The sequence below is a fragment of the Rhynchophorus ferrugineus genome, unplaced genomic scaffold, assembly GCF_030347505.1.
Source record: "Rhynchophorus ferrugineus isolate W39M unplaced genomic scaffold, kcgeb_rfMv2 rfM3, whole genome shotgun sequence".
NCBI classification, from domain to species: domain Eukaryota; kingdom Metazoa; phylum Arthropoda; class Insecta; order Coleoptera; family Curculionidae; genus Rhynchophorus; species Rhynchophorus ferrugineus.
This window is the reverse complement of record NW_027472582.1, coordinates 17,170,633-17,194,080: the sequence shown is the minus strand read 5'-3', so window position 1 is coordinate 17,194,080 and position 23,448 is coordinate 17,170,633. Positions and strand designations below refer to the sequence as shown.

Here is a 23,448-nt window from a genome sequence, read left to right as displayed (position 1 = left end):
TGTTTGAAGATATTGAGACGTAATTTGTTACTGACTGACTATTTATTGGCTTGAAACTTATCAAATCAAGCATAGCTCCCATACAACATTTGCCAGTCTATAACCTCTTATAATCACTAATGTTTTGAAGAATTTTGCAGACATTTGACAACCGGGCGACTTTCGCAGGGTAATTCATACAGCATTGTATATTTTTTTAACTAAAATAAAATATTGTCTAATATTTAAACTAATTTACAAAGTGCAATGGGCAATACATTATACATCTTGATGACAAGAGTTCACTGCTATCTTGGATAGACTGTAAATATATATATATATATATATATATATATCTAAATTGAATTGAAAAAGTAATTAACTTTCTTCTACTTAATATATGATTATTATATATTAGAATACAATTAAAGTACAATTAAAGTATTTCACTCAAAATTTTATACGAATAGGTAATTGTTAAGCAAATATATATTAGAATAATGGAAAGCATTATTACTGTAACAATTGATGGGAAAAAACCGTTTAAGCGAAGCAATGGCTTGAAAAGTGTTATAAAGACTCCATCAGCAATTTTAGAATAACGTTCGTTTGCTGACTTCAAACGTGGTCGTAGAGACAGACACTGATGATGCAAATGAAGCGGTAACACCAGATAACATCAAATAAATCCACAAAATCGTTTTGAAGTTTCGTGAGTTAACTATCATCGTAAAGATATCAAAATAACGTGTTGGTTTTGTATTGCATGATGACTATGAGAAAGTTGTGTTCAAAGTGGGTGCCGCGTTTGCTCATTGTTGACCAAAAACAAAAACGTGTTAATGATTCTGAGCAGTGTTTGGTCATGTTTAAACGTGAACAACAACATGAATGAAACATGGATCCATCACTTCACTCCAGAATCAAAACGATCGCCGACGCTGAAATGATTGTGTGTCTCTTGATGGAGATTACGTTAATGAATAAAGCCAACTTTTAACAAAAAAAATCGCTTTTCAGCCCATTTGCTATAATAAAAGGAATTCTGCCGTAAAATTAAAAATGAATGAATGGAAAATCCTAGTCGTTTCTCAGAGATGATGCTGATAAAAGGAAACATATATTTTATGATGCTACAATTATTTATTTATTTAGAATTTCGATATTTTTTAAGGAATTTTTTGCCAAATGTCTCTTTTTAATTATGAATATCACAAAATTAATCTAAAATGTTTCTAGTATTATCTTAAAAATATAAGCAAAACATTTCTGTATTTTTAGCTGTCATTAAGTTCACTTGTAATGATGATGTAAAAATACTTTATTACATGATATTTACTAACTGCACCTGCACAAAAAAGTTGACCTTGGTAACCAATATTCCTAAACAACATTTTTAATATTATTTTAATTAGTTTAAAATTAAAATTAGTTTTTAAAATGCGTTTATTGTATTCAGGATGTAGTTTTCTTAGTTTACAAGTATTTAAATAGGTTCCCTAAAATTGTTTCATAATACTCCAACGATACTTCAAGAATTAAAAGAAAATAATATTAAATACATCTAATATAATACTTTTTTATAATTGTTTATACAGACTTTTTTTAATACATAAAATTAAGAACCATAATCATAGAATACCCTGTGTAAGAAATTTTGAAAGAGAGTCTTAAAGCTTTCATCAAAGCTGCGATCGATATGTTTCTAATTTTAGCAAATGTTACACCTTAACGAAAACTTTTACTAACTTAGGTGAAAAGTTCTGAAGGTTGTTAAGGGAAAAGTCATGATAGTCCCAGAATACGCGTAACATTCCAAGCAGCTTTTCCTTCTAGTTCGCCAGACTTCGTTGGAGAGTACCCTGTGGTTGCCTAACATAATCAAAAATATCGTACATCTGTTAAGACAATATAATTACAAAATTGTTCGTTTAAAATAATAACAAAATGGATCTCCCTAAAGAAGTTGTCAATAAATTGGAACGAGGCAAACCAGCTGATTATTCTTTTAAAAGAATGACAATAATAAAAGGTATGTTGGGATATTTTACTTACCGTTGACATTTTTATTCGCTTGTTGTCAAAATCTAATTTAAATAATTTATTATTTAATTTAATATTTTTTTGCTGCAAAATGGATCAAGATTTATTATGTACAGGACGACCAGCTGATTTATCATTTAAAAATATGAAAACAATTGACGCGCCAAATTTCATGAAAGGTGGGCTAATTTAATTCGAATAGTGTTTTAAGTTGATTAATGGTACCGGCCATGCTATTATATTTTCCCCTTTATTTTTAAACCCATTAACAGACATTGAGTTTCAGAATTATTTACTTCTACCAACAAATCAGTTTAAAAGCTAGTCCACTATTAGAATTGTTTAACGAATCTCCTATCAAAAACCCTCTTTAAAAAAGTAATGATTTTTTTTTCAAAAACGACAAAATATGTTAATGGATAATTATGATAAGTATGATAATATTACTGAATGTTTTATTATACAGCTATTGGTCTAGAAGGTGCTAGATATACAAGAGTTGGTGGTGTTCCAGATAGAGGTCCCGAAAAGAAATTCCTTACTAAATCACTTTGGCTTAATAATAATAAATTAAAAAGTACCAAGAATCTTGATGAATTGGTGAATGCAGTATTAGAATATCCATCTCTACTGGGTTGGATTGATTTTTCATTTAATTACATAACGGAAATTGAAGAGGTCTGTATCGTAAATACAAATATTTTACTCAATCAGGTTCTGCCAAAAACCAAAGTAACTTAATTAATTCTGATAATTTTTAGAGTATATTAAAATTTCCAAATTTAAAAATTTTATATTTTCATGGTAACTGTATAAATGATCTTAATGTAGTTTCCAAATTGCGACCTCTTGAACAATTACGTAGTGTTACTTTCCACGGCAACCCAATAGCTAATCATCCTAAATACAGAAACTATATTGTTTCTGTTTTACCACAAGTAAGTTAGACTCCACTGTGACTCATATTTAATGTGGCAATGTTATAAGTTGCTTGTTTAAAATATAATTTTGTATTTTAGATTATAAATTTAGATTTTACGCCAGTAATAAAAACAGAGAAAATGTTTCCAATGCCAACTGAATTAGCTAAGAAACTTAAAGAACAAAATAAAGAAAAATCACCAACGAAGAAAAAGTGACTCAATTAATTTATTTAATAATTTATTCCATATATAACATTTATACATATATTTTAAAATTTATGCTTGCTGCCTATTGCCTGCAAATTATCAAATTAACGAAGAAAAATATATGAACAGTTATTAACCTTAAAAGTAAATAAAAGCCAATATCTCGAAAATATTTATATTTCACTGATTATAATTTAAAAAATGAAATATTTATGGAATCAAATGGTATGAAGTTTATTATGTTTTTCTTTGTAATTGTACATAATGTTTGTTCTTTTAGGATAACAATGATATCAGGGAGCTAACGAGTTGTATGAGTTCTATTTGCACATTCAATTTATCGAATTTCCTCAAAAATGATTTCGAAAATACATCAGTTTTGTTATATAATTATTTGAAAAAAACTAAACATTATTTTGACATTCTTCGATATATTATTAATACTCTTGAAACACAACATTTTTTTGTGTTAAATGGTTATAAAATATTTGTTGCCAATAAGTATTTATTTAAATTAGTGTTACTAATGTCTATTAAACACGATAAAGATATTTTTGATAAAAAGTGCAAGTCTGTTAAACTGGAAAATATAGAAGATATTATTCATTTAATTATAGAATCTTATTCAGCTAATATTCACTTTATCCCTGTTTTAAGAATACTAGATAGTCTACTAAAGAAATATAAAAATATTATAAGGCATGAATTGTGCTTAGATACATTTATATTTGCACAAAGAATTAGCTTATGTCCGATTGAAGGGTTTAAATATTACAGTCAGGTCATTTCAAAGCATATGCTGCCTTATATTAATAGTGAATATGTTAATTTGTTTTTTGATATCACTTTTTTGCCATTGAGAGGATTAGAAACATCTGGACTGATACCATTCTTTAGCAAAAAATGTAACAATGAAGAATTTACAAAAAGCTTAGTGTTTAAAGTGTTAAATATGTTTGCCAATAATTTAGAAAGCAGAGAAGGAGGATTTTTATATAAAGCAATTATGTTTATGCACTTTGATGATTGGAAAAGATTAGTTTGGCCTCATTTTTATCCAAAATTAATTAGTATTGATTTTGAGGGGTAATTTTTTCCAAATATATATATATACTATTATATTTATATTTTTTTTATTTTAGTGAATTCTTCCAAAGCATTTTGAAATATTGGATACCCATAACTCTTAATACATATAAACTAGATTTTTACAATTATATATATGAAACATCAGTTCCATTATGTATTAAAGGGCAAATCTTACTGGAAATTAAATCAAAAACGTGTTTTGTTGGATACAGTTCCAAGATGGTTTTAAATTTAAATAGTCTGATTATGAATAAAACCTACAGGTTTCTTGGCTTGCAAATTTTAAGTACATTTCACAAAAGAACTACCTATCCTGTTAAAGATGAACTACAGTTATTTAAATTATTCTTGTACAGTCAAATGAGCGAATTGGATAATGATCATGTCAAGTATGTATGGAGATTTTTATCTCATTTAAGTATTGTTTTAATGAATATGCAAAGCACAAATAATGTACTTGATGTAAACAATTTTATGATTTACTTATATATGACCTTTTTAAAAAATATCTTTAATTTTGCTTCCGATTTATTGAACTCTGGACGACCAGAGTTTGGTGCACAGATTTTAAATATATTTTGGAAATTAAGTCAAGGGGAATATAATGTACGCTATAAATATATAAGTTTATCAAACTGTACAATGGCACTTGATGAAATGTCTTATGTGAAACTTTCTGAGACAATTGAAAATCTACTCCGAAAATCAAATTTTAATTATATTGAAGTAACAAATTTTGCTTATCATATAAGCAATTATATGAAATTTGATTCTGATTACTTATTAGGATTTCTAAATATTAACAAGGATTGCATATCAATAAAGGTAAAATAGTGATAATTTAATTTACAAATCAATTTTATACCTCCTGTTTTATTGTAGACTTCTGAAGCTGTAAAAAATTTAGCAAAAATAGTGGTTTCCAAAAACAGCATTGATGATAATAAACAACTTTATTATAAATTGCAGAGTGAAGCTAAAATAATATTAAGTGAGCTTTTTTGTGGTGATTTATTTATATTGGAAAATATATTTAAAGGTGAGTAGTAATTATATTATGATGGTAGTAATCTGATTTAATTAGATTTTAAAATAGCATAGTTATATGAATGTTTGCTTAAAGTGAAAATAATTTTCAGAGGTTCTATTATTTGATATCTTGTTAGAGATAGTAAAATGTAAAATTCAGATTGATCCATTATATTATCAAGAAATTATAGGATCTTGCATTCCAGTAGTTACGCATATGTCAAAATTGTCTGCATCAGAGAAAATTCATACAAGTAATTTGAAATATACAGTTTTAGTCGAAGTTTATAATTTTTTTATATCTAGGGCTGCAAATCAAGGATCAAGTAATCAACGATACCAACTTCGAGCATATGATCAATAGTAAAACGAAAAAAATAATGGAGGCTTTTTTAAATGTATAATATAATATAATAATAATATTTGTATTCACTATTAAATTTCAGAATATCTTACAATTTATTATGGATACTTTGAATTATGTGGACTTGAAATCAGTGATAACCTTTTTATCAAGCATAATAGAATCAAGTAATATGAGAAAACCTACGACAACAAGTGCTCAAGTACTGATACTAGCAAGTGAGAAAAAATATGATGATCATACGAAGAACACTGATCTTGAAAATTTCAAAATGTTGCTCTTAAGCGAGGTGTTGTCGAAGCTATTAGAAGTTCCTTCAGCTCAACAGTTAACGATCAGAAGGAATCCAGAAAGCAGATTAATTGTTCATGCTTTATGTGTTTCTGATAAAAGTGCCCATAAGGTATATTATTATATCCAAAATAACAGCATAATACAGTTTGCTTTTTTCAGACTACACTAAAATGGGTTTTTCGTGAACTCTTAAATATATTGTCTAATGATCATAAAGATTCCACTTTGTCTTCATCGTTAAATTGTGTTGAGACTTTAATATCAGATAATACATTATATAATGATACATTTGAATTCATACCTGAAGTATTTTTAATATGCGTAAAGATGTTTGATCAAAAAAGCTGGACTGTTCGGTAAGTGTGTTTTATATTCTTATTGATTTCTATAGTCCGAAATTTCTTACATTATTTAAATACGAAGGCATTTTACAAAATGTCGTGATCCAATAGTCAGGTAATGCATAATAATAACTGTCAGAAAACAACAGTTTATTTAAGCAAACATGCTTAATTTCTTTTAAAAAAGTGTGGCAGTACCAATTTGTGTAAACAGAAGTAAACTGGTCATTCAATCTGAATAAAGCAGTTACTGATTTACGTCTAATGAGTTTTTAACATATAGATCTGGTAAAAATATCGGAATCTTCTAGGGTATTGTAAGCTTTAAAAACTCGTATTTGGTCGGATGGAAAAAGTCATTGTTTCTAATGTGCTGCTCGAACGTAGGAAAACAATTAATTTGTCTCTTCGTTGTCAACATTTGAAACAGGCGATTTAAATACTGAATCACTCCGCAAAGATTTAGAAATAGGGGCTGGTAAGTTTTGATATATCCATCGCATAGCCTGGATGTTGGACCGTCCGACTAAGATTTTTTAGGACTCTGCAAAATTCTTTTTAAGCTGTAAAGCGGGCTCTAAACGTCATATATCATTGATTAGAAATAAACCTGAAATTACTTTTTCCCAAATCCACCATATTCGTAAAATGTTGAAAACCTTGTAGGATAAGATATTTTTTATTTCAGGAATGCCAATATACAGTTAGCTAAGGCCCTCATAGAAAGATTTCATGGAGTTTTGGTAGGTTATAACAATCGACCCAAATCAATTGATGATTTATTCAACATATTCCCTAATTTGGCAGTACCTTTTTTTCAAACATTATCAAAGAATCCGTTGACAGATTCAGCTATTATTGTAATGCAGTTCTTTTCCGAGTCGCAATTTACAAAAAAAGTATTTGATGACGATTCCTTAGCTACAATAAGGAATTCGTTTTTAAGATTATTTATCCAGATTATTAAGAATAATTCAAATCACTATGGTATATTTGCTGTGAGGTCATATGTATCTCTTTGTATAGAAGAGGATATACCTATAATTATACAGGGTATTGTTAATTATATTATTGAAAATATGATTTTTATAAGACAAAATCATATATTAACTAACTTTATATTACTTTTAAATGAACTGTATTATAAATACAAAGTATATATAAAAACATTGCCTAAGCTACCAATTGATATATGTCTAATACAAAAATCTTTCGAAAACATTAAAAAACATTTTTCTCATTTTAATAGTAAACAGTTTGATTTACTGTTAGTTAAGATTCAGCCAGTTAAAAATGCCTTAAATATTATAAACGACTCTACTTTGAAAATTTCTGATTGGGATCACAGATTGTGGCAGCATAACTATTTACCATACATATGTTTACACTGTAAGGAAAATGAAATTGCTGTTTTCTTAGAAACCATATTATCACATCCAGTCCTTGATTGTATCCAAATTAAAATTTTGCAGATTCTATTCGATCGATTTTGTACAAATCAATTTTCTAAAAACACAGTTAAAAGTATAATACAATGTTTGATTAAGAAAATGTTTGAAGTTGAATATACAAAATCTTATTTGCTTTTATGTTATTTTAAAGTCATATTTTGTTTTATTAAAAATTGTGTAAAAAGAAATTATCAACACTTATTAATATGCATTAGAGAACTATATGAAAGTTGTGATTGTTTATATAAATTATTTGTTGTTGTTTTGTTGTTACCACAAAGTGAGCTGGAAGATAGTGATAAGTTCGTTTTAAAACAAACAATTAAAACATTAAAAGAACTAAAAATACATGATATTGAAACAGCAAAAATGATATCAGAAATGTTGCCTTTTTTGTTTAAAGCCACTTTTTGTATTTGTGATAAATATTTTTTATTTAAAGTGGCGGTATTTCTAATAATGGAATATGATCTTTGGGATTTTGTTCAGTTTGTTTCAAATTGCGATTTTCCTACAGCATCTTTTGCGTTAGTTAATATTTTAGATTATAAAACACTGTTAAATAATTTCAAGGATCCATCAGTAACTTTAAAGTTTGTAACGGAAGTTTTTCAATATGTGAACCAAGCAACAGATACTTTGGAAAATCGTACATATTTAACATATTACGTGGAAGAAGAAAATAGCTATGTCGATAGGTCAACAGTAAACAAAATTGTATTAAAATTTTTGTTTGACTATAATAAAGCTACATCAAATGATGAATGGTTTGAATATTATAAAACTGTAACTAAGGATAATAAAAAGTGACTAAAATCAACATCTGTGTTTTATTGCTAATCATTTCGGTCGTTATCAAATGTATTTTTCAGAATATTAGCATAGTCCCTGCGTGCTGTTCTAGGATAAGCTTTAAGAAATAAAGGAGTTTAACAAGTTTAGGAGTGTCTTAAAGGAAATAAAATATATATGAAGGGGTTTTTAATTGAGATGGGTTGTTGCATGATAAATTATGTGAATGAGCAGAATAATTTAATAATTCGGTGTTATCTAACATGCGAAATTACATCTTTCAATATATGTTAGATAATCCTTTCATATAATTAATCGGCTTAGCGAAAATTTTGTCTCCCCTTTTCAAGAAAGTACGGGCACCTGGAGGTTTGTAATTTGGCACGATTAAAGATTATCGAGAAAGGAGTTTTTAGGTCTAAAATTTGTATTTAAGGTGTGCTATAAATAAATACATTCCAATGAAATGAAGTGAGGAGTCAGTTAGTGTGTCAAAACATTATTAAACGTTATTTAAGATTTTGTGTTACTTTCGGTTATTCTTGTATTGCTGGAACTATTAGTTATGACAAGTTTGGATAAAACACGATTAAGAATAAATTGAGGAGAGAACAAATTAATGTGTCCGCTTTATCGGAAGGTATATGACGAGAGGACAGCTGCGAAAGGAAAACCGGACATATGTGAAAGTTTCATCCCAACATAGATTAACAAAATTCGAGGATAACAATAATATGCCTGTCCTCTTTGTTTACAATATATTTAGAATATGTAATTGATATGGTTCAGGAGACATTAAGATTTTTCTTTAAATTTTAGTGGTATTAATTTCTGACTAATTCAGATAACTGAATATTGCATGTAATATACGTTAAATACGTTAATTTGTGCATCAGGAATTAAAATTGATGTTGCAAATAATATTAACAGTTATAAAATAATTTTATAGAATTTTAATTCCTTAAAAATTTAATTTGATTTTGATTAAATTTGTTGGTGAGTTGTTAGTCCCCACGTGGGATCTAACAAAAGATGAAAGCATTAGATAAACGAAAGCCATAGAAGGCAGGGCTTGTGTGAGTGTTGAAGGGTAGAGTCGAAGAGATAAATAAGCAAAGAACGATGCAATTTTATTTAAAAATTTAAATAAAGAAATTATTCTTTTAATCAGCCTGGTGTATTGTTTTTGCAATATATATTTTAGGTAATAAATATGGATAAAAGATAACCATATGAATACATAAATTAAGTAAATGCAGCAGTTAAAATGAAACTAACTGCAAATTTTGACACAAAATTAGAAGAAATTTTGAATTATTAGTAAATTTGTAAACATTTCAAAGCATTGATAAATATTAAGGCGTTTAAGTATTAATGCAATAAGATATGTGACTATATGATATTTTATTGTTTGAACATTGTATCAATTATTTTGATTATTTACTTCATAGACCTAAGTTTTGTATAACCTATAGTTCTCTGTTTTAATATACAAACATGTATTACTTCATTTTTTATTCCATACTTATATTTATAACACAAAAGTAACGAAAGATCATGTATACTTATATTTCATTTTCTGAATTGTTACAGTTTTGAAAATAATTTTATGATACTTATGCTAATTTTTTACAATGTTTAGTATTGTAGTAAGGTCCATATTGAAAATATCAAAAAATAAGTTATAGTAAAATATCTCACTTTTAAATTATTGCCTTTACCCTGTTATGAGAGGAAAATGATTAACCTAATAAATTGTAATCAAATTTCGACCACAGGGCGACTAGTCCATACTAATAAATTTTTTGATAAATCAAATTCGGCTATTTAAATAATATAATATTTATGGGTAAAAAACAAGATATTTAAAAATATTATATACATTTATTCAATTTACAGATATTTTGTTTTTTACAATTTTTAACTGAAAATAATTTCAGATATTTATCGCCATAACATTCATCATTTTTATTTAACATTAAGAATACAAAATAATTAAACGACCACATGAGTCATCTTAAATAGAAACAAGAGCGGTTAAACTTGACCTCGTAATGTCACATTAATTATAACTTTCAATTAAAAAACTATAAAGGCAATTAAGTACATTAATGTAGATGACAACTATCTCTGCCAATTATTAGATTAGATTTAAATTTTTAAAACTGATCGCGTCCCCAATTCATATTGCTCGATATAATTTAATTTATTTGGTTCCAATAAATGTATATTCATTTAATGAAAATAAATATATATTTATGTTTGGTGCAGTAATATTTACTGGTGATGATATATCGGTGTTATATCATTAGTTATTAATATTGGCGATAGGGAATCCGAAGGTGGTTCAAGGAGCATCTGTTGACAATCGTAATTTTGACACGGGTAATCTTCCTGTGGTAAAATTCGCTAAAAAGTAATAAAATATCATGAACGTAAATATATCTAAATATATACCGTGACTTATATACATGACTAATATAGAAAATGTTATATTAATTGTTGTGCGTATTCCATCTGAATGTTGTTAATTTTGACAATATTGGTTAAAAAATAGTTATGTCAAATAAATGAAACTATAGTTTAAAAATACTTACGGGTATTTTCTTATGTGATATACAAAACGTACAAACTTGTTTCTTGCCCGTATTAGACGCATTATCCTCATCAGACATCTTTATTAGCCTTAAACAGGGTTGATCAATTGGTCCTAAAAATTGTAAATATATTTATAATGGACGTGACCCGTCAGACTTAATAAAAACTGAATTAAAATGATATTTTTTCGAATATACATTCAGTATTAATGTCATATTTGACATATATATTAATATTTATGGAGTTAACAGTTTAGGATAGATAATAGTTGCATATATTATTTTAAATCTTTTATATTATTACATAATATATTATTGTATATATATTACACAACATAATATATTATTAACATCATATAAAGTTTTACCTGCCATTAGTTGAGTTCCAAGGTGTGAAATGTAACTGGATGCTAACCTTAGTGTTTCAATTTTACTTAGTTTTCTGTCTTTAGGTTCGGTGGGTATGAGGGTCCTTAATGTGGAGAAAGCCGTGTTGACACTGAAACCATAATGACTTCACTTAAATCAAAAGTAAGTCTTGATGCTGGCGTTACATTTTCAGTAAAAATTAGAAACTGACTGAATGTGTGTTATTAATAATGATGAATATTTTTACGGAAAAAAACAAGGATTATAAAATACCTGTGTGTTCTATCTCTTTCTCTCGCATTGGCTTGACTTCTCTGTTTCAGCGGCGTTGAATAATCTTGTCCGCAATTTTGCGTCTTTCTTCGCTTATTGCTACTCTGATTATTATTAGTTTTTATCATAAAATTGGTATTTTCGGGTCTTTGATTATAATCGCTGAATGCCAAAAAATCCATGGTTCAGATATTTTGTTATTACCGTAAATATGCATCTAGAAGTAAAATTAATAATTCAAAATAAGTAAATTGTGTTAATGCGTATTCATTTAGATATGTTGTTAACAATTTTATTTTAGAAATATTCAATTATTTTACAGATATTTGTTAGAGTTTGATATAGGTAACTATAAAGTTAGTTATAGTTTGATAATTTAGGGATTATTAGTAACAATTCCAACATTTTACATAAAAATTGACTTATATTTATTTAAAATATCTATCCAAATTAAATTAATAACGTATATAGTTTTAAACAGATTCAAAAGTGTTTAATAACGTATACATATATATTTATTTTAAAAAATATCAAGTGTTTTAAAAGTATCATAATACAATTCTATTTTATATACTCACACGAAGTTTGATTGTTAATAATAATTAATATAAACGAACGATATCCAATGTACAAATCCTGGTCAACTATTAATTGGTACTTCACTTTAACACATTCTCTTCCTTGTTTAGGATGTTCTTCGCACGTAAATATCAACACGTCAACGACACGCTGTCTCTATTAGTACCCGCACAGTTATCCGACACTTAACAAGTGTTCAAACCTACTGATCGATGCGGCTTCTGTTTCTCAGGATATATGGGAGTTCTCTGGAATATTGTACAGAACTACTGGGACCGCCCCTTTACATCATTTGGAATTATATGGGCTAAAATTATGTTGCTATTTTTCTAACAAAAGTGTTCTATTAGAGATATTTTTGAGCATTTTAATGTTTTATTCGAATTTTAGTTCCTGTATTAGATAGACACACATACAAGAAAAACTTCAAGTCTGAATAAGCATCTTCTTGTTTAACTCTGAAGTATCGGTCAGTTATATATGAGTATATATAAATTTTTTGAATATTGGTCAGGGAGATATCTTGACCAATATATTTGATATCTTCTTAGAGATAGTAAAATGTAAAATTCAGATTGATCCATTCTATTATCAAGAAATTATAGGATCTTGCATTCCAGTGGTTACGCATATGTCAAAATTGTCTGCATCAGAGAAAATTCATACAAGTAATTTGAAATATACAGTTTTAGTTGATGTTTATAATTTTTTTATATCTAGGGCTGCAAATCAAGGATCAAGTAATCAAGGATACCAACTTCGAGTATATGATCAATAGTAAAACGAAAAAAATAATGGAGGCTTTTTTAAATGTATAATATAATATAATAATAATATTTGTATTCAGTATTATATTTCAGAATATCTTACAATTTTTTATGGATACTTTGAATTATGTGGACTTGATCCGTGATCAGTGACAACTTTTTTATCAAGCATAATAGAATCAAGTAATATGAGAAAACCTACAACAACAAGTGCTCAAGTACTGATACTAGCAAATGAGAGAAAATATGATGATTATACGAAGAACACTGATCTTGAAAATTTCAAAATGTTGCTCTTAAGCGAGGTGTTGTCGAAGCTGTTAGAAGTTCCTTCAGCACAACAGTTAACAATGTGTGATGTTAAATATCTGCGATAAAAACCTGTGAATATTGATTTTTGGCACTTTGAAAATTACTATATGGATGCACTAATTCTTTTTAATTATTTATTACATTGTTATCACATTAGTCATTGCCGACTAAGTTACAATTTGTCTCTCAATATCTTAAATTTAGTTTATCTAAGTAGTCTAGATTATCTAGGATGATCCATTGGCCCTAACTTAATCTTAGCCTAGCTAACTTAGTCTAGGTCTCTAGTCTAATAATGTTTATATATTAGCACTTCTGTTTTTTCTATTAAATGCACCTCACTACATTACACAAGATCAAATGGTTTGATTATTTTGAACTTGTGTTTTGTTCTAGTGTTATCCAAGAACCACCGCAATATTATACCAACCGCAATGATTGACACTTCGTTGTGGTGCACCTACTTTAGCTTATTTTATTCTAGAGTAAGTTTCCTCTTGTTAAACTGAAAGATTTTAAGAGTTCAGTGTGTTGTTTCGGTAACATTTTCTGTAGCTTATGAACAAGGTCGTCATTCCCTACCTTATTGAAGGCTTGTGCTACATTTAAGAATATAGCTGAACATATTTTTTATCTTCATAGGCTTTTTCAATAACATCTATTATTCTCTGAGCCCGATCAGTTGCTGAATATTTGTTAATAAACTCAAACTGGTGGTTGGTATTAGATTTTTCTCTCTATAATGATACACTAAAATGACAAACGTATGCCTGTTAACTGAAAACTTTGAGTAATTAAAAAAAAGCTGGTTATGTGACCATAATAACGTCAACTTTATTTTTAAAAATTAGAAAATTCGAGATATCTACAGATGGGAAGTCTTAACCTACCCACCATATTCTCCATACATGTCTCCCCTTGACTGCCTTTTTATTTTTTCCAATTCAGGTAACATAATTTGACTATAATACGTAATGAAGATACCCGAAATTCACAAATATTATATACAGGATGTAATTAAATTCGAGTTACTAAATACAATTTAATTCTATTATAGTATCCAAAAGCTGTCAGTTGGATCTACACTTGGAGAGTTTTCGAAACACACCGTTCTGGTGATAATCCTGTACTTTGACTGCAACAAATAGCAGGTCGAATGACGTATAACTTTTTTGGAAGCTTGATGTAAATGTTTTGAGCAGATGTAACTGATTAATATGGAAAATAAACTGAAGATTTAAAACAGGTCTGTTAAACAGATTACCAGAAAAAAAACCGAAAAGGATATTATTTAAACAGACACGCCTGCAATCATGGAATGTTACAGTAAATATCACAGTTTGTTCGTTTTTTCTTACGTTTCAGTTAACAAAATTTTTCATTCATATTGTTGATTTTAATTTTATACTTAATAGGATTTGAATTTTAGATATTTCTTCAAGTGAAATAAAACATAAACAACATTTTTACTATAATTCTTTTTTTTAATTTTTTTTAATATATTTTAAAATCTCCTTTTACCAACTGCTGGTTTATCTGGACTGGGCCTAAAGTTTAAGGTGGGCTCCGAACCACGGTCCTCAGCATTAAGTCTACCGACTGGCGAGTGACCAGCTTTAGAAATCGTCCCAGAAGATATCCGGTCTTACCCGGCCTGGTTACTGGCGTGACTGGGATCATTTTCCTTGTCGGATTTTACACTCTTGTCTAGAACATTCACAAATTTTAAACAATTACAAACATAAAATTACGACCATGCCCCAGCAGGATTCGAACCCGCGGCTATCGCAACAGTAGGAGCACCGTCCCATCGCCTTTACCACTGCGCCACCAAGCCGGCTCACTATAAATTTGTTTAGTACATATTTATTAATGTTTAAAGTATAAATAAAAGACAAAAATTAATGAAAAGTTGATGATGCGGTTGAATTTGACACGATTGCAGCCTTCCTAGTAATCTGCAACAAAAAAAAACAGAAAATTCTATCTACATAGATATATATCTATATCCATATATCTATAAGTATTGCTATCGTAAAAAAGTCAAACAAAATGTTGTACTCCAAGTTACGGCTGTTTGTACAAACGAGACATTATATTACATTTCAAGTTTTAAAAATAAATTTTATTTTATAGGAAAATTTTAAAATAGTAAGAATCGAAATTTATTTTATTATGGTTTTAAATGCAGTAAAATAATGTATCGACTCATAGCAAACAAACAGCAGAACTTGAGATATCATGTCAATCGCCTTGATCGCAAAAATTGTTTGAAGAAAAACACGTTTAAAGTTTGAGATAAAAGTTAACGCGCAGTCTAAGCCTTACAATGGTATGTTACAATCCTGTTCCGTACACTGGTCCTTCCTTTACTTAAAAAAAAAGTATTTCCCGAAGATTTTTCCTTCAAACGGTCGGTTTCGGCCTCGATAAAAGCGTTTGAAGCTCCTATTTCTGAGAGCTTACATTCTGAAATAACGGTCATAAGGAGCTTCAATTTTAAAATGGGAATACAAATTGTTATTAAAGTTGCAATTTCAATCGTGTTTCAAAGAAATGAATTCAGATTCATTATTATCAAAGGCTCATAAAAGATATTCTTATTTAAGATCCTTAAAGGCTTAAGATTTGAGAATATTGAAAAAATAGTTCTTTTTTCAATTTTTTAGACTAGAATGTCAATTTCACTGGGTTACAATTTGTGAGAGACAAAGTTTTCTTGCTTTCTTATTATTTTTAAGGCCTTTATATATTTATCTTCTGTTTATAAGTCAACTTTCAGCGATTTAGGTAATTCTTACACATGCTTGACCTAAGCTTTCATTGAGCAATTCCTCCAATTCATTTTTTTTTTGTTGGCTGTCACAAACTACTTTTGATACATTTGTTCAACTAGAGTGAAATTTCCTCTAAAATACTAATAAATTACGATGAGTTGTACATTTTCGCAATAAATTTTTTTTATTTGCTTTTGCTTATTTGCTTTATACAGCACAAAATCAAATATAACTTTAATCAAACAAAAATTACTGAAATCGGCGTTTAATTATAATTATTTTTCGAAAAACTGTAGGGAACAATGCTGTAACAGGTCAATTAAAAAGTCCGGCCTACTATAGTAAAACAGATTTTTTTAGCAAAATTAGTTTTTTCTATTCAACATAATTTCCTTCAGCTGTGCTACATTGATTATAGCGACCCTCCAAATTTTCGATACCATTTTTGTAGTACGATTTGTCCTTTGCTTCAAAATAGGCCTCAGTTTCGGCGAGCACCTCTTCATTCGACGAAAATTTCTTCCCAACATTCTTATATGAGAACAGGAAATAGTCGCTGGGGGCCAGATCTGGAGAATATGGTGGATGAGGAAGCAATTCGCAGCCCAATTCATGGATTGTTTCCATCGTTTTCACTGACTTGTAACACGGTGTATTGTCTTGGTGAAGCAGCACTTTCTTTTTCTTCAAATGCGGCCGTTTTTCGGCGATTTCGTCCTTCAAACGGTTCAATAACGTTATGTAATAGTCGCTGTTGATGGTCCTTCCTTTTTCAAGGTAACCAATGAAAATTATTCCATGCGCATCCCAAAATACAGACGCCATAACCTTATCAACCGACTGTTGCGTTTTCCCACATTTTGGAGCGAGTTTATCGTAGCACTCGGATGACTGTCGATTGGACTTGGGAGTGAAATGATGGACTCATGTTTCATCCATTGTCACATATCGACACAAAAACTCGGGTTTATTACGCTTTATCATCTTCAAACACTGCTCCGAATCATCAACTCGTCGTTGAGTTGAGTCAAAAGTGAGCTCACGCGGCGCCCACTTTGCACATAGCTTTCTCATACATAAATTTTCGTGAACGATTTGATGTACATGTTCAGTTGATATCTTTAGAGTGTCTGTTATTTCATTCAATTTCAATTTACGTTTTTACGATTTTTTAAATGTTTTTGTCGATAACAACCTCTTTTGGGCGTCAACTGCGTTCACCTTGGTGCTCTTTCATGACGTCTAAACTTAGCATATCAATCCTTGGTGGTTGATTTTCCTGGGGCAGTGTCTGGAAACTCGGCATCAAGCCAAGTTTTTGCTTCAACTGCATTTTCCCATTAAAATGCAATATTTTATCAACACGCGAAATTCCTTTTTATCAATTTTTGTTACAATAACAAAAGTTGTTTCACTCAAAATGCTATAATTCACAAACTAATGATCCGACTGCTGTCAAATTTCTGCACGCATCTTTTGAGGGTTAGTACTAACTAAAAAACATATGGATTCAATTCTAGTAGCGCCATCTATGTGTCAGGCCGGGGACTTTTCAATTAATCTGTTATTACCTAAACTATCTCTTAAAATAAGTTTTGTACGGTATAAAATTGTAACATGGTTATCTTAATTGAACAAAATCAAATTATTTGACTGTTTTATTGATCCATTATTCAAATTTTATTCGTAATTCGTTTATATTGTACAAATTAGACCAATTCAATATTTGATCCAACAGCTGTTAATATTTTAAACTACCAAACAAGTTGCATCAACTACAACATACAAAACTGACTCTTATTGATTCCGTTTATAGCGCGATTGTAAACATTTCGGTTTATTTTTGTCAATAGATCGGTTCGCTATCAAATAACAAACTGAAACTAATTACTTTTCAATCAAGATCCATTTAAATCGATCAACATGACGATAATCTCTCTATTGTTATTATCGTTTTATTTTTAGATACACATTACAATCTATTACTACGTCTAGTAAAATAATAATTAAAAATACACTTTAATATAATTCTGAATAATATAATTAGTGGTATGATTAAAGTATAGTGAAAATATATATTCAAAAATATGAATAAGACAAAATATGACCACAATAATGTATAAAATCAACTATCATACATCACAATAATTATTATACAAAAAAGTTTGTTGCAGAAAAGATCAGTAATAGTGTGGAACAGATGAAAAGTATATATCCATCAAAATTATATTATCCATCATACTTATCACTGGTGCCTAAACATAAACACGTATCAAAATCGCTATTTAATTGTATTGCTTCCGGTAAAATTGGGCGAATGTTTTCATTTGATAGAATTTACTTTAGACTGTCCTAGTATATCATTTAATCTTTCCAATAATACTTAACTTTTCTTGACTTTTGTCACCGCATTACACTTATAAATCATATTTAATTTGTGTCTTGTAACAGTGTTTAGTGTCAGATTTCTAACATGTTCTAGAAAGTTACTAAATTAAATTAACTCGAACTCCTAATCTCTTCCGATGAAGTTGAGATTTTTATTATACTAGATTATATTGGTCAGCGTTGTATATTGTTAACTATCAATGTAAACATTCGTGACATTTCTCTATATAAAATTTTTTGATAACATCTTTATTAGATATGCTTTGTACAATCTTAATTATAAATTAATTTATTACTACATTTCATTTGTACTTGGATTAATTCACAAGCAAGACGAGTGCGAGATAAATACATCAATATGTATTTCTCAATCATAAAATTATAATAACTTAAGCTATAATTTACACTAAAGGTATACACTTATATAAATTCGTATGGTTTGATCCTACGTTAGCATGATTTAGTAATATTTTTTCAAGGCGAAATCTTGGATAACTTCGCAAATCCATTTGATTTCCAGGTCATCGTGCAGTTCTTTGTTGGTTACGTAGCGATAGGCATTGGTAATTAATCGAATAATTTTGTTTTGGCAGCGTTGGATGACTAGTTGATTTTAATTTTTAGTGGAACCCCATATTTGCATCCCACAGGTCCAAATTGGCTTTATGATCTGATAAATCAATCTTTTTGATTTTAGATCAAGTTGAGAGTGTCTTCCACTAACCAGTATAGTTGTTTTATTTTCGTTCTAATGTGTTTTGCTTTTTGTCTAACATGATGTTTCTATATAGAATAACAGTTTTCCATTAAGTATTATTGAGTTATTTAATGTATGCACACGTTTTCCATGGAAAGCCCAACTTGCATTTTCAAAATTCAGCAGCCCATTAGACACTTTTAGAAACATATGATTATTACGCTTCGTCATATCCCAACAAATAATAAAAAGGTGATGTTCAAAATATCATCGGTTAGTCCAAAACAGTAATTTATATAGACAGCAAAGCGAAATATGTATAGCTACAAAGTCGTACACTCTTACAAAAGCTTGTAGCAGAAAAGACCAGTAATAGTGAGGAACAGATGAAAAGTTATCATTTTTAACCGACTTCAAAAAAGGAGATGTTTGGCTGTATATATATTTTTAATATATATTCGCCGATTAATCCGTCAATTATGGACCGATTTTCAAAATTCGTTTGAAAATTTATTCGAAAGAGTGCACTTCCGAGGTGGTCCCGTTGGAACCAAGTCAGGATCTGATGAGAGGAAGGTGGGTAAATCGAGGGAAAACCTCAAATTTCAAAGACCCGGTGATGGCAATAACTTTTTGTTGTTGTTTTAGTTTGGTTAGTATATTTGTCAATCACCTAGGCTACGTAGGGGACCCCGGCGCCTCAAGCGTTCCTTATTTTCAACCATTGTTTCTTTACTCATATTTTTCGTTATACGGGCTGCACCTTTACTACCCACTGTAATATCTAATAAAATAACTGCATAATTTATTGAGTAAATATATAACACTAAAAGAGAAAAATAAAATATTTTTAACAAAGAAAGTGAACCGAAGGAACTTACTAAAAAGCAAAAAATAATGAAACTTAGATTTTAGAACACAATTTAGCTTAATACCTACCTAAATCTATTTAAGTGTTTACAATTTTATTTTAACTATTACCGAAAGATCACTTTCAGGTCGGTGTTCTCATATCATCTGGTTAGTGCTAATAAAGCAAACTGAATGGCTTTTACACTGATTATATATCTGATTATTTTAGATAAAAAAATATATGAAAACTTTGTACGTGTCTTTGAAAGAGTGTTCCCTCGATTTACCCCCCACCCCTGATGAGATCCAGACTTCGTTCCAATGGGATCACCTCGGATGCGCACTTTATTTTTGACAATCGGTCCAGAATTGACGGAGAAATCGGCATTTGAAAAATATATACAGCCGAACATAGAATCTCCTCCTTTTTTGATGACAGTTAAAAAATATGATGAATTAAGAAATATTATGCGAGAGCTATAATACTTTTACTTTGAATTAAACACACAGTCACGATTAATTATTAGATTTAATGCCTTATATCATCGCCGTATGGCGTTCCCTTTAATTTATCGGTTATATTGTAAAATGTTCTTGATTGAATTATCGCTGGAACTTCCATTACATGGTAATCGTCGTGTTGGTAATGTCGCAAAAATGCAATTGCTGCTTTCGGAACGGTCCCGACTCGAGCGAAACATCAAACAGTGCGCTGAATGAGCTTGTTGATCCGGCATGTCGCGACTAAATGGAAAAAATAAACGGGGCGTGCCATAACATAATCGCCTGAATAAGGCCGCTTAAAAAATACGAATGGTTTTTGTTAATTGAACGTTCCAGCTTAGAAACGACATAAAAATAAACAAGCTGAAATATTTAGTACGGCTTTGGCGACTGGTTAATATAATTTCTGTAATATTGCCACACTCTTCCGAATGGATTCGGCCGGACTTGTTGATTTTTGCCAGTTCATCGGGTAGGGACGATGTATTTTAATTGCTGTCATTGAATGATGCTCTTTAATTTAATAGATGTTCAACATTATTTATTCAGTGCCTTGAATACATTCTCCTCTACGGACTTTTCAAGTTAATGCTTTATTTTAAGAAATTCATAAATGTAATTTCATTAGATATTATAATTAATCAGAGCCACTTTTGCAAAAGATAACGTCATTTTATATTTAGTCAAATAATAAAATATTTTTAACAAAAAAATTGGACCGACTTCAAAAAACAGATAAGGAACTCACTAAAAAGTAAAAAATAATCAAACTTAGATTTTTAACACAAAAAGAACGTCTTAAAATAAAATATGAATATAATAATCATTGTAATAACTAAGTAAAAATAAGCAAAAACCTTATTTAATTTATCCACTACACGTATTTTATATTCCACTATATACACACAATTTAGCTTAATACCTACCTAAACCAATTTATCTATTTACAATATTATTTTAACTAATACCAACCGATCACTGGTTGATGTCCTTACGAGCAACAAAGAATTGTTTTGTTCGTAATTTAATTTTGTGTATATGACAGAAAATTGTATTATTATTTTTGTATTGTTTGAGTTGTTGTTGGTCGGGTATCGAACCCGCTACTTCCGCGTGGGTGTTGAACGCTCTAACCACTACACCATAGAAGCAGTTGCATGCAATATTTCTACGGCTTCTCATATGGTATGGTTAGTGCTTAAAAAGCAAACTGAACGGATTTTGCACTGAACGACTTGCGGTCTTCCGTCATATCGGTTGAGTAATAACATTATACACAAATATATGATCATTTTAGGTCAAACAAAATTTGATATTTGAGGGTTTCCCTCGATTTCTCCGGATTCCACCGTCTGATCCTGAGTTGCTTCGAAAGGGACCATCTCGGAAGTGTACTCTTTCGAATAAAAAAGAATTTTGAAAATCGGTCCATAATTGACGGAGAAATCGATGAACATTCATAAAAAATATATACAGTCGAACATAGAACCTCCTCCTTTTTTGAAGTCAGTTAAAAACCTACTTATATTACTTGATGAATTAGCTAAATACTTCGGCATTCACCTTCATGGTAGGTTAAATTGGAAACATCACGTGAGAGAAAAAAGTAAAGAATATCAGGCTAGAAATCAAACAACTGTACTGGTTAGTCAGAAGATACTTTCAACTTGACCTAATATCAAAGAGATTGGTTATATATTGGTTTTTGATTAATTACCAATGCTTATCGCTACGTAGCCAACGAAGAACTGCACTATTAGCTCGAAATCATATTGATTTACGAGTTATCCAAGAGTTAGCCCTAAAACATGAGGTTAATAAATCACATCAACGTGGAAGCTATACAGTTACTGGACAACATGCAGGAAAGTTAGTTCTGTACTCTAGTTGTACTATAGTAAGTAACTATAGTACAGAAGCATAATGTAAGACGTAATTAATAAAAAATATAGTCCTCCACTTCAGTACATTTTATTCTGTTAAAGGGTAATATAACAATATAATAATTAACAGAGCTCCAATTCATTCTCTAAATGATTTTAGGATGATGAGCTTAGAATGCTGATTAGACGGTCGGTGGAGTTGACCTCATTCCTCTTTTAGGAAATGTCTTCATAATTTTCCCCTCTTGTCATGCCCACAAAATAAAACAATATCATTTATATATATGTAACACACTTTTATTACACAATATTCGGCGTCATGTCTCTGATAATATATTATTAACAAGTTAGCATAATAGAAATACAGTTACAATGAATTAACCGCAACTATATGTTAGATTATTTAAAACAATAATGTCGGTTTCTAACCGTCAAACTTAATCATGTTTAAAGCCACAATATTTTTTGTTAATAAAAATAATTACTATTGAAGTCAATTCATGTTTCTTATTTAGATAGCATAAAATTATAAATTTGTAGAAGTTACGATATTGTGTTTATTCAACAATCTGACCAGCGAGCAATACGTATTTTTTATGATAACTGTTATACACATAACTTGTAGAACATCACGTAAATGATCCCTTGCGTAAAATGTCTTATTCTAGATCTTGTTCTAAAGCATATGTCTATCTATTAATCAAATCGGATGCTAGTAAACGTTGTAATCTGCAAACTCCACTACTATCGCTCACATTTAACTTAATTAATTGGCACTTAAAGTACACTGGAGTGTAATAACACTCTTAAAATTCTTAACACTAACAGTTTGAATTATACTCATTATGGTTTCTATATGGATAACTCCCTGTCACTTCATTATAGACGTTTGGCCTGATTTACCAGCTGAAAAAGGTTTCCTTGCTGATCACTATATC

General features: G+C 29.4%; 3 protein-coding genes and 1 long non-coding RNA gene across 6 annotated transcripts; 3 read left to right on the top strand and 1 right to left on the bottom strand.

Annotated features, from left to right (window-relative positions):
- Window positions 1-1,903: 1,903 nt before the first annotated feature.
- Window positions 1,904-3,377, top strand: LOC143194025 (leucine-rich repeat-containing protein 51). Of its 2 annotated transcripts, none has more exons than XM_076400576.1 (4): window positions 1,904-2,011; window positions 2,489-2,700; window positions 2,784-2,960; window positions 3,042-3,377. In XM_076400576.1, exons 1-4 carry the CDS (start codon window positions 1,927-1,929, stop codon window positions 3,159-3,161), a joined length of 594 nt encoding a protein of 197 aa, XP_076256691.1. In that variant the 5' UTR covers window positions 1,904-1,926; the 3' UTR covers window positions 3,162-3,377. The 2 variants fall into 2 exon arrangements, with proteins under 2 accessions (XP_076256691.1, XP_076256690.1); XM_076400575.1 differs by lacking the exon at window positions 1,904-2,011 and adding an exon at window positions 2,058-2,201.
- Window positions 3,244-8,540, top strand: LOC143193966 (uncharacterized). The gene is made up of 9 exons (XM_076400458.1): window positions 3,244-3,377; window positions 3,433-4,238; window positions 4,295-5,066; window positions 5,124-5,280; window positions 5,381-5,524; window positions 5,577-5,668; window positions 5,717-6,037; window positions 6,088-6,284; window positions 6,958-8,540. Exons 1-9 carry the CDS (start codon window positions 3,354-3,356, stop codon window positions 8,528-8,530), a joined length of 4,086 nt encoding a protein of 1,361 aa, XP_076256573.1. The 5' UTR covers window positions 3,244-3,353; the 3' UTR covers window positions 8,531-8,540.
- A 1,836-nt stretch (window positions 8,541-10,376) lies between these two features.
- On the bottom strand, window positions 10,377-12,541 carry LOC143194026 (transcription factor 15). 2 transcript variants are annotated; one of them, XM_076400578.1, is made up of 5 exons: window positions 12,330-12,541; window positions 11,752-11,968; window positions 11,478-11,608; window positions 11,110-11,222; window positions 10,377-10,921 (listed from the first exon to the last, which is right to left on the bottom strand). In XM_076400578.1, the coding sequence occupies exons 2-5, from the start codon at window positions 11,931-11,933 to the stop codon at window positions 10,790-10,792; spliced, it is 558 nt and encodes a 185-aa protein (XP_076256693.1). In that variant the 5' UTR covers window positions 11,934-11,968; window positions 12,330-12,541; the 3' UTR covers window positions 10,377-10,789. The 2 variants fall into 2 exon arrangements, with proteins under 2 accessions (XP_076256693.1, XP_076256692.1); XM_076400577.1 differs by having other exon boundaries at window positions 11,478-11,623; window positions 12,330-12,469.
- A 191-nt stretch (window positions 12,542-12,732) lies between these two features.
- On the top strand, window positions 12,733-13,508 carry LOC143193720 (uncharacterized). The gene is made up of 3 exons (XR_013005079.1): window positions 12,733-12,998; window positions 13,051-13,142; window positions 13,191-13,508. It is a non-coding gene; the product is annotated as an uncharacterized LOC143193720 (long non-coding RNA).
- The last annotated feature ends 9,940 nt before the right edge of the window (window positions 13,509-23,448 follow it).

Excerpts from the sequence above, each read along its gene's own strand:
- LOC143194025 (XM_076400575.1), top strand. The coding sequence starts at position 2,114 with ATGGATCAAGATTTATTATGTACAGGACGACCAGCTGATTTATCATTT. Across the intron at positions 2,202-2,488 it reads CGCGCCAAATTTCATGAAAG|CTATTGGTCTAGAAGGTGCT; the intron begins GTGGGCTAATTT and ends TTTATTATACAG. Across the intron at positions 2,961-3,041 it reads TTGTTTCTGTTTTACCACAA|ATTATAAATTTAGATTTTAC; the intron begins GTAAGTTAGACT and ends TTTGTATTTTAG.
- LOC143194026 (XM_076400577.1), bottom strand. The coding sequence starts at position 11,933 with ATGGATTTTTTGGCATTCAGCGATTATAATCAAAGACCCGAAAATACC. Across the intron at positions 11,624-11,751 it reads GAAAGAGATAGAACACACAG|TCATTATGGTTTCAGTGTCA; the intron begins GTATTTTATAAT and ends ATTTAAGTGAAG. Across the intron at positions 10,922-11,109 it reads TATCACATAAGAAAATACCC|CGAATTTTACCACAGGAAGA; the intron begins GTAAGTATTTTT and ends ATTACTTTTTAG.
- LOC143193966 (XM_076400458.1), top strand. The coding sequence starts at position 3,354 with ATGAAATATTTATGGAATCAAATG. Across the intron at positions 5,067-5,123 it reads AGGATTGCATATCAATAAAG|ACTTCTGAAGCTGTAAAAAA; the intron begins GTAAAATAGTGA and ends GTTTTATTGTAG. Across the intron at positions 6,285-6,957 it reads CAAAAAAGCTGGACTGTTCG|GAATGCCAATATACAGTTAG; the intron begins GTAAGTGTGTTT and ends TTTTTATTTCAG.